This window comes from Ambystoma mexicanum, chromosome 7q, assembly GCF_040938575.1.
Source record: "Ambystoma mexicanum isolate Mex_15411 chromosome 7q, UKY_AmexF1_1, whole genome shotgun sequence".
NCBI classification, from domain to species: Eukaryota; Metazoa; Chordata; class Amphibia; order Caudata; family Ambystomatidae; genus Ambystoma; species Ambystoma mexicanum.
In genome coordinates, this window is record NC_090941.1 from 5,113,713 (window position 1) to 5,132,849 (window position 19,137).

At 48.1% G+C, this 19,137-nt stretch overlaps 1 protein-coding gene across 2 annotated transcripts in view; it reads left to right on the plus strand.

The window, feature by feature from the left end:
* Positions 1–19,137, plus strand: part of CRYBG3 (crystallin beta-gamma domain containing 3) — a 2,312,058-nt gene that overhangs the window by 694,313 nt on the left and 1,598,608 nt on the right. For both annotated transcript variants that reach the window (XM_069639009.1, XM_069639010.1), the window contains one exon: positions 14,113–14,160. In XM_069639009.1, the coding sequence (XP_069495110.1) occupies positions 14,113–14,160 (48 nt within the window). The remainder of the gene's footprint in view (positions 1–14,112; positions 14,161–19,137) is intronic.

The following is a 19,137-nucleotide window of genomic DNA, read 5'->3' on the forward strand; positions in this document are numbered from 1 at the left end:
AGCCGCTGCCTGCTCCTCGCCTCTCGCCTGCCCCGCCGCTGATGTGTCCAGGAGCTTTCACGAGGTCCAGAGCATCCGGGTCTCGTCCGAGGCGGGGGCGGCCGTGTGCGGTTTGGCGCCTCGCCGGGCGGATTGTGTGGAGTTTGGCCTCAAGGCCGCGTGGGTGTTTCGGGGGTGGAAAAGGGCCGTTTTCGCCCCAAATTTCGGCAGATGGCAGCTGGGCAGTTCGGAAAGCCAAGAATCGGGGTTATAGTTCGTCAAGGTACTGGGAACAGCAGGATTTCACAGGATTGATGCGGGGCTGTAAGGGAGCTCAGACCAAGGCCGCCATCTTGGTTAGCCCTCTAGCACTCTCTAGCTGAAAGGATATATAAAGTTGAATAAAAGGTGTCTGATATTGTTGGAAGTCTATGGAAAACCTTTCAGGATTTAAAGGTTGGAACAATTAGAATATTTGTCTACCTAGTTGACCTCAGAGAGTCAAAGAACAGACTAAGCTATGAACTGCAATATCATATCGGTCATCCGCAAAGGGAACTACACAAGGAGTTGAAGAGACCAACGTGTATCCTTTTTTTGTGTGATGAAATTTCAATAAAAGTTCCTGTTTGAATCCTTATAAGAGTGTGTTATCTTTATCCCACCACGAAATTGTGACAGAGTAGTTCTTCGCTTCTTGTAAGGGAAGGTTGACTGCCTTCAGGAGTGTCTTTATCTAGTTGAGCTTCAGTGTCTTCCTCTTGTCTTGTTGGCGTTCATTGTCAAACATTTCTTTGTATTGTTTGAAATTGACATTTGTTATACTGCTTTTATTTGCTTAGAATGCAGTTTAAAATGAGTCAGTCACCTAATAATTATTTTTCTTTTCTTAAAAAGTTGTAGTAGAGCCATGTAATACAGTTCTCTATGTTGCAGAGATTTAAAGGATAACTTTATATGGTTAATAAGGATAGGTTTGATAAGTTTCAATAGGCTTCCTTCAGAATTTGAGACTGAATATTTGCAAGTTGTCTCATCTGGTGTGACATTGTTTTTGTAGGCGTAGTTTTGGGCTATGTCGTACAAGCACTTGTTTTTCAAAGCATTACTTCTGTTTGGGTTGATGTATCAATGACATTGTTTTTTTTAAATGTCCATTGTGATCATTTGTGGCTATTGTTTCTATCGCTTGGTAGGATTTTAGTACTCTTTTATGGGATGAAGCTGGAACAAGGTTTAGCCAGACAGTATGTTCAGATTTGTCAAATGAGGCTGTACCTGTTAAACATTCTGCAGCTTCATAGCACCCACATCCTCTATGGGAGTGCATGTTCAAACTGAAGATGTGCAATTTTTTGTCAGATGATTTGTCATCCTAGAGGTCTTATAGCACTGTTTTCTCAGCTTTAGTGATACAGGCTGTGACATAACTTGCAACTGAAATGGAATTGTCGGCAATGTATTGAATGTCTGTGTTTGCATTCCACAAGAGGGCAATGATTTCATTGCAGTCATTGATGTACTTGGATGCTTCGTCCCTTTTAATGTTGTATGTGTTTTTAGGTGATTTGCCTTTTACGCTGTGTCTAACAGAAGACATGAAGCGGTTTACTTGTCCTTTTTTTGAAACTGGTCTAGGGAAGCCAAAGCGACATTTGGTATAGTATTTACCTTTGTTTTTATATCTACGTCGGCAGTATTAGCCACACATTTGTTTTTGGAAGCGTAAGATTTGTGTACTTTGGTCACAATGTGTGGTTTCTGAAAGGATGTCACAGGTAATGTATTTTTCAATAAACTGTAAAACGGTGGTGTCCCTGTCATGGCCAAATTCTGGAGCATCTTTTATCCACAAAAGTATGTGGATGTGCGGTGCCCCTCTGAATTGATCATGTTTTCTCCAAAAGTAGAGTTGCACTTCTCCGAGCTCAGGGGTATTTTTATTGCAGATAAAGTGTAGCATGCTAATGAAGCAATGGTGAAAGTATCTTGATACATTAACAGGGTCAAGACAACAAAGTTATCCTGGTGTTTTTATATCTATGCCCGCTTTATTTTGGTTTGCCGTGCTTAAGAGGTTGTGCAAGTCAACCCATGCATGCTCTGCACAACTTAAAGTAATAATCCATGTGGATGGGCCTAGGTTTCTTAGCATCCAACGTACATCAGCGTGACGTTGGAACCAGTATTCTTTCGTACCATGCATGTTTGCCAAGAGATTAGTGATGCGTGACTGCAAAACATAATCTTTGTCTTATCTTTTGAAGCAGTTGGGTAGCGGACATGTTTTAAAAATTAGAGCCTGCTTTTAATGTGTGTGCAACTCCATAACCTAGAATTGCTAGTACACTTTCGAACGGGAGGTGAAAAATGTATTGTACTTTTTGTCTGAATCTGGGTCTTCAGAATACTTTTGTGAAGAGCGATATACTGATGCACTAATTAGTGCGGATCTTTCACCATATCGTCCTCCTTTTCCTGTAGGAAAGATTAGTGGAAAAGAACATGCTTCTACACTTTTTTCCCATATGCTCATTAGATCTCCTTTAACTTTATGCATTTGATATCTTTCTAATGCATCTTCATTGGTATCTTTGGAGTATAGTGGGTGAATTGTATACTGGTCTAAAATGTTGGCTGCAGTAACAGGATCTACATGTTCAAATTGGCCATTTGCTGGTGAATCTTGAATTATTTGGGTGAATTATTTGACTTTATGCATAGTATAGTCTATGATATGATAGTTTATTTATATAGCGCCCATACACAATGTGTTTCAAAGTGCTTGCACAAGATTCCATGTAGTGGAATGGTGTGATATGATAGGTTATTTATAACACGCTTAATACCCACAGGTTTCTAAGCACGGACCCAGGGATCAAACCTGTGCTGCTCTTTGACGTCTTGCTTCCAAGGCGAGCAAGTTGCCCCTGAGCTATCCTCCCGAGGCTGTGGTTTGTTGCTGACTAACAATGGTGTGTTGCTAACATTTTGATTTGATGGGAAGTGCTTTTACAAGCAGTTCCCGAAATGCAGGCTAATGAATGTCCTCGAAGTCCAGTGTGGCTGCGCACTGGACAAGAGTCCATGGTTTTTAAAGTTTTCATCTTACTTTAGTCTGTTATTTTCACATAGTGATTGAGGAATTGTTGTAAAGATTTAAAGGATTGGTGGCGTACATTACAAATTGAGCTGCATGTCCATTTGTACACTGGACGGTTTGTTTGGGTGAAAGGAGTATTTGGTTGAAAGTTTGTTGGGGACGTTTTTTCTATAAGGGTTTATTTTGCCATGATGGTGTCTCCTACCATTTCATACCATCGGCCACCACTGTCTATGGCAATTGTTTTTTGGTGTACATCTTTATAAGCCTCTTCATTGATATGTGGTTGTGTGCTGCTTGTGTGAATCCATTCACCTTCACAGAAGTTTGAAAAGTTATCTATATTGACATTGTGCATGTTTAGAAGTACTTTCTGTAATTTATTGATTAATTTAGTTGGAAGTTTCATTCTGTTTAAAATTAATATAAAAATGTTTCTCTTTAGTAGACATGCACTGTCAATTAGAACTTTGAGGATTAGTCTCCTGCTGTAGTTTTTAAGGGTATATTGTGACTTTTTAGCTGTTTTATAAGATTGTGAAGAACTCTACGGTGGAATTCTTTTTATAACATTCATTTTTTGGATTGATATCCCTTGACCATCTAAACACTGATAGATACAGTGTTGGGTTCATTAGTAGGTCTGCTTTTCTTTGCACATTTTTTTTGACCATTTATAGTTGTGGCTGGTTTAGTTTTGTTGAGTGAGGTTAGTAGCTCTTTTGTTTTAAAGGTGGATGGCTATTGGTTTGCTTTTATTCTTTCAGATAGTTTGGGTTTGAAAGTTGTAGAATGTATATGTATGTATTGTGAAGTTTGGGTGTGAAGTGTGTGCGTGATTGGAGAGGTTAATGGAGTGCTGTTCAATGATGAGAGCAGTGGTGGTTTGAAGTGCCAAAGGAATCCCTGGTGGGTTCTGCTGATTCGAATACAGCAAACACGTTTCGAGTTGGTGAAAACATGGGTCCTGATTCTCAGGTTGCTGTGTGACACTCCAGGGGGATCTAGGACAAGGCGAGTCCTTTCAGCCTCTGCTCTCGCAGCCTGGGGAGGTTTGCATGCAGAGTGGTAGGACCCGCCAGAGCTTCCTTTGGTCCACAGAAAGAGTCACCCCCATTGTGCCGTGGGAGTGAGTAGGGGCAGAGCTTGTCTCTGCCTTGGAGCACTCCTTCACTTTTATACCTGAGGGCTTTGGAAAGTTCCTGCAAAAAAGGTCCAAACCAATTCTTCAGTCCTTTTAGGATCCAAAAGTGAATAATAGGAGAGAGAGATCACTTCATTTTTTAGGCAAAATGAGACATGCGAAAAGATGGAAAATGTGCCTGATTTAAGGGATCCAATACCTGTCCTTGTGACAAATGCTCCTTGCCTTCTGATGTCATACCCAGAGTGCCTAGTTCTGCCAGAAGTGGAGGAGATGGGGAAGGAGAGAAAAGCCCACAGAAAGGTAAGATGGAGGAACCTTATATCACCCCACTTGTGCTTCCCAGGCTATGCTAACTCCACCCCTGTCAAGCCTGCAACTTCAAAAGCTCTCTGGTGTGCAGCCCCTTAGTCTGAGGCAGGCCTTTGTTATAGACGTGCCCTTTTGAAGCCAGTTTCTCTTCGAATATCCAGCTGAGAGATCCCAAACCTGGCAAATGAGGTGTTGGCCTCCATCCCAGAGAGTCAATAGTCATGAATCCTGTCATTTTGTCTGTTTCAATGGAATTCGGGTGCCTGAAATCCAGTTAGTCTCCCAGAGCTGCCTGAGCGCACACGGGTTAAACACTGGTATGCTACAAATCATATGTGGCTTTAATAATTATGTTTACTATCAACCACCATTCTCAAATAGGTACCGCTTATATTTCATGATTATCCTGCCAAGAGGTGGGTAGTTCATAATTTTGATCATTCTGCAACAGAGGTGTACACTTAACTGCAACCTCTGCTGTCACAGCAGTTGTCAGCCAGGGCACCTATGACCTCTGAGCCCTCTGTGTGACAGGAGACCATGAGCTGCAGATCAGGATACTGATGCATCAGGGCACATGTGTACATTATGATTTTGACATGGAGTTTAATGAAATAGAGGTTAGCAGGCCACCCATTCTGAGATATGATATGATATGATGTATTATCTGCATCATTTTATATTCATTAAACATTTTTTTTTAACTAGGTCTTTTACACCTAGGTCAGATGGCAATTCTTCTCACAAATATGCAGGGAAATGAAGAGAATGTTTGCTTTTTTATTTTATAAATAACTGATTTGGTGCCTTCTGTAAAGGGCAAAGCTCAACTATATACTTGATGAAATAAGTGTACAAGTGTTTTTTTGCTGTAAGAATGTTATAAACTATGTCTTTATTTGCACCAAAATAAGCTTGAAGTGTTTTACTAAGCAAACCTAAAGCATAAAACTATTGGATGGAAATTAACTCATGATAGCTGTACCATAAAGCTTCTTGGGAAAGTTAGTCTTTGAACTCTGAATTATAAATAAAGGACCTGAAATTAAAAAGGCATTCCGAAAGTTGCAGAGAGGGAGGTCTCATGTTTAATTTGCACTAGTATCCAGTTGTTCACTTCATCTGAGGACTACCAGGCCGCTCTGCCTCTCAGCGTTTGGACTTCCTTCCCTTGTGTCCCCAAAAGTCCTCTTTCACTGGGGCTTGCATTCTTTCTTTTATGCAGGAATATGGCACTCTGCTCACCATTCCATAACCAGGGATATCATTCCCTTAGCACTAGTCCGCAGCTGGGGATATAGGGTCCTGCTCACTATTGCCCTCTTCACTATAATAGACCTATCTTCTGGATTCATGGTTCTTCCCTCTCCTGCTATGCATCTTATCTCCTCTGGCCAAAGTATCTTGCACACTCTAGTTGTGTCTCTGTGTCTCTGTCTGTTTTTTGGTCTCCAGGGGCTCTCCTATTTTCTGGGACCCACCACTCTTCTTGGGTCCCAGGGGCCCACCTCTTCCTCAAAGAAGTATATCCCTCTTCTGATGTTCAGGGGGGCTCTCTCTGCATCAATGGAGCAGAGTCCACTGTTGGGATCCAGGGGACTCTTCGTCCACTTAATGGAACACATCCTTTTTCTGGGGTTCAGGGGGCTCCTCTCTCCTTCAATGGAGCAGACCCCACTTTTTTTTCCACTTTGTGTTTATTAAGCATTTCAAATTCCAACACTCAGAAACAGTACAAACGAATAATGCAATGCATTCCCAACTCCCCACCCCTCGACCACCCACCCCCCCTAAACCCCTCACCCCAAACCAAGAGCTACATAAGCGTCCATGAGCGATGCACAAAACTTGCACAAAGGGTAGAGCAAAAGAATTGAACAAAGTGAGACTTTTCCACCCCCTATCCCCATTGGTAGGGACCCTAGCATACAATCATCCGGCCAAGGCATATTGGAGCGCAGACCACCCCCTTTCGCCTTCGAACCCAAGTCACAGCTCAAATAGATTAGAGCTTTAGGGCTTCACATTCCACACTCAACAGCACAGTCATCCATTCCTGTAGAAAAGAAGACATATTTTCATTGGCTATCGCTGCGAGTTTCTCATACGTAAAGATTGCCAAAAGTTTATTTAGCCACTCTGTTTTCGTTGGAGCATGGGGACTTTTCCATTTCTGTACTATGGCCATTCTACCCGCCCTCAACATAGCACACGTCACTGTAGAGAAAGGCACTTCCTCACTCTCAGGCCTGGGGACACCCAGAAGGATCTCCACGGGATGTACGGAGGGACACAATCCCAGAATGCCCTTAATCCAACTGAGTAGCTCCGCCCAAAATGTCTGAATAATTGGACATTCCCACCACATGTGGAACCACGTACGTCGGCCAGAGCAAGCCCTGGGACACATGGGAGAAACGTTAGGGAACATCTTGGACAGGGTGGCGGGGGGTCGATGCCAGGAATGGAGAATCTTAAAATTATGCTCCATGGCTGCAGTATATAACCGCCCCTTGTACATAGCCCGAAAAACCAACTCCCAAAAATGATCATCAAGGGCCTCTCCCAACCTCTCTTCCCATACATGTTTAAAAGCTTGTCTGCCCTCTAAATCTCCAGTAATTAAGACATTATAAATTTTGGAGAGCGAACCCTTCCTGGATCTAGCCTCCACAAAAATCTTCTCAAAGGTGTTAGAGGACTGGAAAGGGGGACCACCCTTCTGGGTTAGAATGCCCTTAATTCGCAGATAGTCGAAAATAGAGTTTGCCTTCTCTGGGAGTGCTTCTGACACTGGGCGAAGTCTACAAAACACCCCAGATTAAACAATTGAGCAGCCCTCTGCAGCCCCTGATCCGACCACGCTTGAGTCCCACGAAATACTCTAGTCCCTAAATTTAGCAGGGGCCCCCACAAAGATGACATCGGGGAAGGCCACGATGAGAGGTACCTGTTAACTCTATTCGGCTTCCGCAGTGCCCAAAGAACCGAAAGAATAGGATGGGATTTGGCCACTATCGGTAAAGTGCCTGGGGGGGCCCAAAGCAAGTCCCTGAAAGACTTCGGGATGATACAGGGGAGAGCCGAAAAAAGATAGAGAAGCCGGGTGAGGATATTCATTTTCACAGAAGTCATGCGTCCAAACCAGGAAAGGGTGAGTGGAGCCCATCTATCCATATCCCTGAAGATCCGGGCCTGCAAAGGGGGAAGATTCAGTTCATAGTTTTCCCAAATCCCTAGGTATGTTAGTTCCCAGATATCTAGTACTAATTCTCTCAATCCTCATCCCGAGAATGACTGTCATTCCACCAATCCCCCCGTCCACCCTCCCCATTGGCATAATGCAGGATTTAGACACATTGATCTTTAGCCCCGAGAACGCCCCGAAACACTGAATCAAATCTAGCAACCGCGGGAGAGAGTCGTGAAAACCCGTCAAATACACCAAGATATCATCCGCAAAGAGAGACAACTTGAATTCGCAATCACCACACCGTACCCCTGAGATACCCAGATCACCTCTAATCGCAGTGGCAAAAGGTTCCATTTCCAGGGCATAAAAAAGGGGGGATAGAGGGCATCCCTGGCGAGTTCCTCTGGATAGCGAAAAACTCTGGGAAGTGCTACCATTAACTAACACCCGGGCCTTGGGACCATTATACAGGGCAGACACCCACCCACAAAAACGGTCACCGACCCCATTCTTCGGAGCACTTTTCCTATGTATGGCCACTCCACGCGGTCAAAGGCCTTTTCGGAGTCCAGCGAGAGGAGATAAGCTTCAGACTTCCGCAGGGACACCTCGTGCATAAAACCCAATGTTTTCCGAATATTATCGGAGCCCTGTCGCCGGAGTATAAAACCGACTTGATCCCCATGGACCAACAAAGGAAGGAATCTGGAAAGCCTGGTCGCCAAAATTTCAGCTAATATTTTTACATCAATGTTAAGGAGGGAAATGGGCCTGAATGACTGGCAAAGGAATGGGTTCTTCCCCTCCTTCGGAATGACCACAATTAGAGCCGACATCATGGAGGGGGGGAGGCAACCCGAGTCCAGGGCATCATTAAAGACCTTAGCTAGAAAGGGAGCCAAAGTGGATCGATGCACCTTGAAGAACCGAACAGTAAGCCCATTGTCTCCCGGAGCAGTGCCACTCCTCAAGGAGGAGATAGCGTCAATCACCTCCTGAGAAGAGATAGGGAGCTCCAGGGAGGCCGAATTCTCTTGTGCAAGGTGCGGTATTGGGAGAGAATTAAAGAACCGGTCCACTTCGGCTCCATCCCCGGCATATTCCGAGGTATAGAGTGTTTCATAGTACTGCCTGAACTGGTCCGCTATTTGCTCATCACCCAGAAACTTCTCGCCCTCCAGATTGGCAATAAGGTTGACTCGCCTACTTTTTCGAAGCTCCCTCAACTGCCAAGCCAGAATCTTGTCCGCCTTTTCTCCCTTTTCCATATATCGCTGCTTTAGGAACACAAGCTTTCTCTCAGTCTGGCCTACAAGGAGAGCGGACAACCTCGCCCTAAGATTCTGAAGTTTCTCCCACTTGCCTGGAGCCATTTGCGACTTCAACTTCCCTCCTGTTTGAATGGCTGCTATCTGCTCCCTCAACTTAAGCTCCTCTCTAGTCCTATCTCTCTTCCTCCTAGCCCCCATTTCTATCAAAACCCCTCTCACCGTGGCCTTGAATGCATCTCACACAGTTTTACTTTCCACTTCCCCAGTGTCGTTGAATGAGAGAAAATTAGTGATTGAGGTTAAGAGGGACTTCCTCAGTTCCCCATCCCTTAACAAGGAATCATTACAGACCCATCTCGACTTACCCTGGGCCAACAGAGGAACATTCAAGGAAACCGAACAAGATCGTGGTCGGACCAGGGGACAGTCTCCACATTAAATTCCGAAATGGAATCACAGATGGATGAGTCTAAAAGCACATAATCCGGGAGAAGGATTGGTGCACTGCGGAGAAGTAAGTGTAAAGGGGATCATGTTTGTTCCCGGCGGGTTGAGCATTGACCAAACCCAGTTCCTCATTGACCCGATGGAATACCTCTGCACACCTAGCCTGGGACCTAAGATCAGGGCAGGACTTGGAGGATTTCCTGTCTTTATCCGGGTCCAAAACCATGTTGAAATCTCCCCCGACTATCAGGACTCCCTCTGCGAATTCTCTAATTTTCCCCCCACCCTCTGCCAGAAAATGTCTTGCCCCTCGTTCAGGGCGTACACCCCCACAAAAGTGAAGACACAACCTTTCACATCTCCTTTAACCATAATGTAGCGCCCCTCTGGATCTACCACATGGGCCCTCGGTAAGAAGTGCTCATTTGGCGAAACCAAGAGAATAGCCCCTCGCTTTTCTGACCCATATGAGGATCGGAACACCTGCTGGACAGCCCTAGACTTTAAGGTAGGCTCCTTCCCCCTTACCCAATGAGACTCCTGCACAAAGAAAAAGTGAAGTTTAAGTCTTAAAAATTCCCTCAACACCAACGACCTCTTGGTCGGAGAATTTAAGCCCCGACTGTTCAGGGATCCCACCGACAGGGGTTGAACCGCATCACTCATTGGGAAAGCCATTTATCTCGTCCACCTCCCGAGGGGTATCGTCACGCAAACCCAGCTCCATACCCTCTGTGCGCACAAGACAGTCAAAGCCAAGACCACTGAACCTTAAAAAACATATAGCTCTGAACCCCCTCCTCCCCAACAAACCCAACTCTCCCCCTGTCCCCCCAACGTATGAGCGTCTGAAAGGACTTCGACATCCAATTGCCAAGTCCCCAGACCACCATGGATCGCCTCCACCTTGGAGATAACTCCATCGAAACAGCACAGTGATCTGAGCCCCCCCTCCGTTACAAAGGAACCAGTAACCGAGAAGGTCATCTAACGGTAAAACAAAAGAACAAACAACCACCAAGGTGACCCACCCCCTTTAACCAAGTTCCAAGGACTTGCCATTTCGACCCTGAACCAGAGTCTCGTTTCCACCTCAAGAAGTTGCCTGTCCCGGAGAGGGCCCATTCATCCTTCTATACTTCCTGTGTCCTCTGACTCGCCACCGTCCTGAGGCCCCCCAAGGAACTTTTCCGACTACTTTTATCAGGACAGTCACTCGGCTGAACCTGACCTACAGGAGGGTCTCCAAGCAGCTGCCCCATCGCTCTTTGTATATCAGTTTCAGAGGAGAGCGAGTACTTGTCGTCGTTGAACTCAAGAGAGCGAGAATGGGTGACCCCATCTGTAGCGCACCCCCATGGCCTGCAAACATACCGTCAGCGGCCTGCAAAGCCTCCGGCGGGCGAGCGTAAGGGCCGAGAGGACCTGGTATATAGAAGTCTTAGCTCCGTTCCAGTCAATTGGACCCTTACGGCGAGCCAACTCTAAGATCTTGGTTTTCTCCACAAAGTAATGAAACTTCACCAGGACCGATCAGGGACCACCCGCGCTACCTCCCGCCCTGTGAGCCCTATCGATGGTGGGGACGCTGGTGTTTTCACCACCAAACAAGATATTCACGATTTCCTTAATCTTTCTCTCGATGTCCACTTGAGTCTCCCCATCCTGTTCTGGAACACCAAAAAATCTCAGATTGGAGCGTCGCTCCCGATTCTCCAAATCGTCCAGTTTGAGCATGAGCTTCTCCTCCCTCCTCTCTAAATCCACAAGCCGCGTATCAAACTGGGTTTCAAAAAGATCAGCCGAAGATTGGTTAGCTTCAAGGGCCTGGACGCGGTCCTCCACGTCAACCACCTTTTTGTCTAGGGAGTCCAGCCTCTTCCCAATGTCAGCTGTAAAACCTCAAATCTCCTCCAGTAGTGCGCCATATTCTGACTCGTAGCTTGAGTGTCCGCCGCCTCGGGATGGATGGCAGCCTGCATTGCGGAACCTCCCTCCAGTCGCTGAGGTGACCGCCTAAATCTTTGCAGAGCCTGCACTCTGCGCCCAGACAGACTGCGTGACCCCCGGGACGGGCGAAGGGGCATACAACCCCCCCTCTTCACCCGCTGCGAGACTGCACCGCACAGCCTCTGCGCACCCCCTGGCCAGGCACACCGTGGATTCTTGGTGGAGGAGCAGAGATCCACCCCCCTGCCTCCCCCCCGTGTCCAGCAGAACTCCAATGCAGGTAGGACACACAAAAGGGGTTAACTCTGGAACAGTTCAGATTCCTCCTCCTCTCAGTGCCGGCCAGGGGCCCCCTCCAGGGAAGCGTGGGAGACGGAGGCCTTTTAAAATGATGTCCAGGTTAAATGCATGTGTGAGGGCATACCCACAATGTCACTTCACAAACCCTCAAGGCAAAGGCAGTCCAACCATAAAGGAGTACGTGCGCGGGACCCCAGACACACACAAGGGTGCCCGGGCCTCAAAACTTCCAAAGGCCTGCAGTAGCCCCACACCGCACCGTGGATGGGCTGCATGTGTCGGATCCCACCCTGCCGGCCACGATGCTGCGGCAGGTGGCTCCCCAGAACAGACGAACAGGAAAAAGAGAAGGAAAAAAAGGGGGGGGCGGCTGTCCACCCCGTCACACACAGTACTGGAGAGAGTTCTCACCCTGTCACCCCTCAACAGGGATGTTCAGCCCAACAGTCCCACTGTACTTAACTTGCGGCCCTTCGTGTCGTCACAGCCGAGTGCAGGTCTCCCGGGCCAGCAGTGAGACGGCGGACACAACCAGACCCCCAGCGTCCGCTCTCCACATAGGCTCACTGCTCTCCACACTGGCTCCAAGCTCCTTGCATTCCAACCGCAGGTGCCGAGCCGAGGGCAAGGACGCGCCCGCTCTCCACCTCCTCCCGCTGGCAGGCGCTCCCCCTCTGGCACACCAGGTCGTCTCGCCCCCGCACCGGAGAACCGCAGGCCACACACGATCCTCCACTCCGGAGCTCGGTAACAAATCTGCACACCCCCGGACCGGGGGCAACCAGCACGGGGCCCGTAGGACAGCCACCACCACAGTCTAAACGCGGGCACTCGGCGCTCCTCAGCCCCTCCCCCACTGCCAGTAAGACAGTTGGAAGGCGGCTCTCCCGACGGGACTGTCAACCAGGTTTCGCCCGGCGGTTATTAGGAGGGCTGCAAGCGGCCACTTCCCGGCACTTCCGGAGGGCGGGTTTTCACTCACTGGAGTCACATCGATGTAGGAAAGTGCCAGGGGGGACTGGACTCCGCATACACCGGGCTGGGGGGGCTCAAAATTCGAAAATTACCGGCCCAGGTGAGGAGATCGGCTGAGAGACTTCAGCTCATCTCAGCGCCCACTGGTGGCTCCCAGACCCCACTTTTGGTGTTCTAGGGACCTCTTACCACCCTCCCCCTCCCTGCTCTGGTGCTCAGTCTTACTCAGCTCCCAGTCCAAAAGACACTGGGTATCATTACACGGTAGGCGGTAAGGGTTTACCGGTACCAGTAAGGGCACCGGTAAACCCTTACTGCCTTACTACGAGGTCCCTTTTGCGGGACCCGACCTTAACGGCTGGTGTAGACCAGCCGTTAAAGTTGGGACCCGCAAAGGGACCTTGGTGCTAATTACGGTACCGCAATTTGCGGTACCGTAATTAGCCCCTTCCCCATTCCCATTGAGCCCTATGGGGCAAAAATGGGAATGGGGGAAGGGCCATGGAGAAAGGGGGAATTACCGCCCCGCCAACCTTGGAATAGGGTGGTAATTCCCCTTTCCTCCATGGTGGTACTGGTATGGTACCGCCAGCAACCATGGTGCTAATAGCTCCATGGTTTACCGCCTATCGTGTAATGAGGCCCACTGTGTTTCTTAGCCTCTTATTTAAAGCCCTCGCTGCTCATCTATTGGCTAAAGCAAACTTTTGAATTGATTGAATAATTTACCTTTCCATTCCAAGCCAAGAGAAGGAAATCTTCAAAAGCCTTTCTGCCACCTTGGATATCTTTCAGTTGGCTTTCCAGTGCTGGCTTAGTCAGCTGCTCTTCTCCTGCCTTGACGCCTGGTGGTCCCCTTACGCAAGTTCATTTTGTAGGTTTCTAATGTAAAAAGGGTAATCACAATGGACATTTCTAGTATGATCATGCCTGTAAAAAATAACTTTCCTTTTGGGTAGGGCAAAAGGTGTATTTCTCTTTAAATGCTGCAGGGGAGGGAGCAAAACATTCTTCCTTTAACACACTTCTGCTGGGGGGAGGTGGTATACGTTATTTTTTTCCCTTGATGACAGAGGTCTCGATAGATATGCTACTGTTTCCCCATAGCATATCATTCCCTGATGCATTTTAGGAAATGTAGTCCTGCATAACCGGTTTCTTTGGGACCTGGTAACTTTACTGTCTCAAAGGGGTTGGGAATAGTTTAGGGCTGATCCTGTCAGTCCTAAACTCAGGTGGATATGGAACTGGATACCATGTTTGTACTGTGACTTTGGCAATGTGTATTTTACTTCTAATGTACAAAGTAAACTACTTTCAGATATCCTTTATAACCCTTGGTTCGCTCACACACCATTGAACCTGAACTTGACCTGCAAAAGGCCAATTGAGAAAAGGAATGACATTGCTCAAGCTGCTACTTTTGTTTGTTTTTCAGAATCCCATTGACATGGAAGCATTGAAATATAATCCAAGACCTGGAAAGGTAGGTGCTATGTTTTGCCTTTAGTGGGTTTTGGAGCCATACATTTATTGTCTTTTGTATGATGATGCATCTATGGCACCATAAATATGACACTTATTATTCTCTCCTCCAGTACTATAGCTTCTTTCCCCATCAATTCTTCTCTGGTATTTAACTCCGCTAACCTCTTTTCTCCTTCACGCCTCAATGACTCCTGCTTCTCTGTTCATCTTTTACCCCTTCTACATATCCTTAAATATAACCGTCTCCTTTATTCCCACTTCACCACTAACTCCACCTCAGTTCTTCTGCTCCTTCAACCTCTCCCATCTCCACCCATTGCCAACCTCGCTCCTTCTTTCATGAAACTCCCACAGCTCTGCGCTGCAAAGGCCTCTTTATATATATATTTCTGAGGCTTGTGGAATCTGTTGAGAAGGGTCATGAGCAAATAAATGTCTTAGAACCGCTTGTCCCACTTGAGTATCTGTCTTGGAATGGGTGTCAATGCAGTAGTGCTGAGTAAAAGTGTGAATAGAGCTCCAAGTAGCTGCTTTGCAAATGGTGTCAAGGGGAACATTTGCAATGAAAGCCAGAATGGCCCCAATGCCTCTGGTCGAGTGATCCTGTGCACTCAGAGCCACCCCAGCAGCAGTTTCTGGGGTGAGTGGGATTTTTACGGAAACACTGATGTGCGGCTCTGCCACCGTGGCTAAATCACATTTCATAGAATTAGAATGAAAAGTATTTTAGCATTTTAGGGCCTGCATTCAATTGCCTGCAACTTACCCACAAACCTTTTTTAAAGGGCTGGATGTTTTAGTGTGGTAAATGTGGCAAGGTCCTACCCCTTGAGGCCTGCCTTGAGAGCGTGTTCACAGGATCTTCTCTGCTTCACCTCAGACCATGCATCAGAGAACAGGTGACTGCACGTGGCCCCTCTGGTCACCCGGGCACAGCCACCGATAGGCAGATGGAACCCGCCACAGGACCATCCACAAAACTGCAGAAAGAGACTTTCTCCAGAAATATTCCATGTTGAGTGTATAATGACACTTGCATGATGATGAAAGTGTTTATTTTGGAATTGCAGCTGCAATCCATACAACAACAAAACATACAAAAAATCTGGGTAGTAAGGCATAAATAAATCCTGAAATGCATACTGTAAAATCACAGATAATTAAATATCACAGAGAAGACAATCATGTTTTTCTTTTCCATGCATATTGAAGGGAGCATGCAAATTTAAAATAGCATCAGGATGAGATAACAACATAAAAGCAGGTTTCCAATGATTAAGACCAGAGTTCCCAAGTAGAGTTAAAAGGTATAGCCGCTGCAAATCATTGTACAAGGGACAATAAAGCACAAAATGAACCAAGGTTTTGACGTTACCACAAAGGCAATGATTGCCATCTGTATACTTCATGCCCAACCAGTGACCACTAATATCCTTTAATTGCAGAGTGTTTGATCTGGCTCGGGACAGAAGTGAACTATGATAAAAATTGGTCACAAAATCAAAGTACGCAGCCCAGCCCTCCCTGTGGATGGTGAAAGAGAGAGATACTGTCTTACAGATGGCTTCATCAGATTGCTGTCCTCCCTCCTGCTACTCCAAAGGGTCAGAAACCTGCTTTTAAGTTATTTTGTAGATGTGGCAGCGAGGCTGGGTGGATTTGCAAAACCACATTTGAAACCCACAGTAACAAGAGTTTCGAGGGGATTGTGTCCTCCGACGTATTCCACATCTATGACGGGTAATGACCACAGCTGTGCTGCTTCGGAACATTTTTGGCAGAGGGCGTCCTGTGTCGATGACGTTGATACGTTGTTCCTCAAGGGATGGTCGACGTCACCGGATGTTATATATAGGACGCACGGAGTCCGTAGCCTCAGTTCCGTTTTTTCCACAAACGTGCTTGCTTCGGAATCTCGGCGCGCTCGATTCTTCTCTTCGAACAGCGATGTCTTCGTCTTCTTCTAGCCCAAAGTCGGGCTTTAAAAAATGTCAGGACTGCGGGTCGAAAATGTCCATCACGGACCCGCACGACATCTGCCTCTGGTGCCTCGGCGAAAGCCAAGCCACCGATGAATGCGATGATTGCCAGACCCCGACGTCTAAGGCCTTGCGGGAACAGAAGAAGAAATTAAAGGTAGGTAGGGTGTCTAAGCCCCATAAATCAAAGTCCGCTGGGCTTTCGACCAATGACTTGAGGGGCGACTCTCCGCGTCGGCGAAAGTCCAGGGGGTCTCGGAGTGGTTTCCGTCATTCCTCTGCCTCTTTGAGGCATTCTAGGAAGCGCCGTCGCCGTCCTCGTCGGAGGACGACTCCGCCAGATGGTTGACTTGCCCCACCAAGTCTTCGTCGCCGGCCGAATAGGCTGCATTCCGCCAGCAGATGATGGGGATTTTCGGTTTGCAAGGCACTGTTCCGTCCGCGCCTTCGAAAGAAGCCGGCAAGGAACGGGCTCAGTCCACCACTCGTACACCTTCGGGCTCGGGCGGTCAGCGCGATCATCTAGAGCTGTCGAGGTCCCGATCGGACAAGGAAGATCGCCATAGCGTACCAGATCCAGGTCCTGGTCCTCGACGGCATCGAGACCATCGGAACCTGTGAAGCCTGCGAGGAAGGCGTTGACGCAATCGGTGCCGTGTCCATCGAAGGGCTCTCTCGGGGTTCCGGCCTCGAAGTCGTCGATGCCATCGGCGCCGTGTCCGTCGAGGGACGCTCTCGGGGCTCTGCCCTCGAAGAAGTTGTCGACGCAGTCGGCGCCTCGGTCGACGTCGACTCCCTCAGCGCCATTGACGCAGTTTGTGGAGGATTTGCCAGAGGTGCCCCGCAGGGCTGTGGAAACTCTGAGGAAGGCTCTCAGTAAGTCTGTGAGGCCTGTTTTTGAGCCCTTCTCTGTTCCTCCTCCCAGATTGGATTTGTTCCGACCATTGTATTATATTTCGGAGGTGGAAAAAGGGTCTGATGAGGAGATGCTTGTGCCTCCTGATGTCCCTGATGACCTTTTGTCTGGTCACAGTCAGATGGAAGAACTCCGTCAGTCCTTGCATGATGCCAGTGGTCTTGGCACCTCTCTGGAGGTGGGGTTTGGCAGGCCTGAGCCTGGGACGCATGCTGAATCCTCCTATAGGTGTCTCATGTCCAGGGTGACTGAATACTTGGGGTGGTCTGCTCCACCTGTTGATTTTGATCAGGATAATCTGACGGACATCCTGGACCAAGGTCCACCCACTGACCCGGTGTTGCCATTTCACATGGCTTTGCAAAGAAGGGTGGCGGCAGCTTGGACTGCTCCGGAGAGTCTCCCAGCAGTTAATGAGTCGCTTCTGAAAAAATACCGCCCAGCCAGTAGTGACCCTTGATACTTGTCGACGCACCCTACTCCGGATAGTTTGGTGGTGCAGGCGGCTATGGCCCCCACGAAGCAGGCTGCATACCCTACTAGCCCTCCTAATAGGGACGATAAGCGCTTTGATGGTTGGGTGAAGAAGGTATTTTCAGCTGGGGGTATGGCTTTGAAGGCAGCCAACTCCGTTTGTGCCTTGGCAAGATTCACTCGCACTCTGTGGAATTGTGCATCTTTGGCGGCTGAGCATATTCTCGAAGGGGAAAAACGGGATGGTTTTCTAGCCCTCGTGCAAGACGGCAAGCATGCCATGTGTGAAGCCATTCAGTCGGGTCTGGACATGGCAGACTGTGTTAGCAGGTCCATGGCTTGCGAGCACCGTGATACGCAGGTTTGCGTGGTTGCGGAAGTCGGGGTTTGCTCCTGATGTGCAAACCCGGCTTCTCAACATGCCCTTTGATGGTGTCCATCTGTTTGGCAGCAAGGCTGACGAGAGCCTTGAGAGGTTGCAGACCTCCAAAGCTGCAGCAAAGTCTTTGAGCGCTGCAGCTCATGAACCTCCGCCTTTTTCTCCTAGGGGACAGCAATGGAGGGGAGGTTCCTTTCGGTACTACTCTACCTTTGGTAGATCGAGAGGAGCTGCCAGTCAAAGCAGCCACCATAGAAGTACCAGAGGTGGAAAGCAAGGTACTCGAGGTGTCAAAGCCGTTCGGGCAGTTGCCTCTTTGCCCTCAGGCACTACCGCAGCCACGTCCGCTCAGTCATGAGGCCATGCCCCATGGTTCGCCGTTTGGGGGCAGACTTGCGCAGCATCTTGGAGAATGACGAGCCATTACTTCAGATGTGTGGGTTCTGGAGATCATAGCCCACGGCTACTGTCTTCCCTTCCGGCAGCGGCCTCACGACAATACACCAGGGAAGCTCTTTGAAGCTTCCCAATTCGTTCCTTGTGCAGGAAATCCTATCCCTGCTGGAGAAAGGTGCCATAGAACTGGTGCCTGTAGCGGGATGGTATTCCCCTTATTTTTCTATCCCAAAAAAAAGGACGGGGAATTGAGACCCATTATGGACTTGCGTTGGTTGAACAAGATCCTCAGGAAGGACAAGTTCAAGATGGTCACTCTTTCTCAAGTCCTCTAGGCCCTTCAACTTCAGGATTGGTTGGCGTCTCTCGACCTCAAGGATGCTTATTTTCATGTGCCGATTTATCCCAAGCACAGGAAGTACCTGAGGTTCGCTGTTGGCGACTCGCATTTTCAGTTTCGGGTCCTGCCGTTCGGATTGACCTACGCCCCGGGGGTCTTCACCAAGCTGATGGTGGTGGTGGCAGCGTATCTCAGGAAAGGGGGGATTCACGTCTACCCCTACCTGGATGATTGGTTGATCAGGGCGCGCTCTCCTGTGCAAGCCCTGGATCATCTGTCCGTTACCTGCCAATCCTTTCACAAGATGGGATTCTCCCTCAATTTAAAGAAGTCCCATTTGACACCTACCCAGTGGCTACAATACATCGGAGCAGTGCTCGACACATCCCTGGGACTGTGTTGCCCTCCCTAGGTGAGGGCTCATCACATTCTGCAGATGGTGGACAAATTTCAACGTGCCCAGAGTCTCCTGGCGTTCAAGTTCTTGAGGT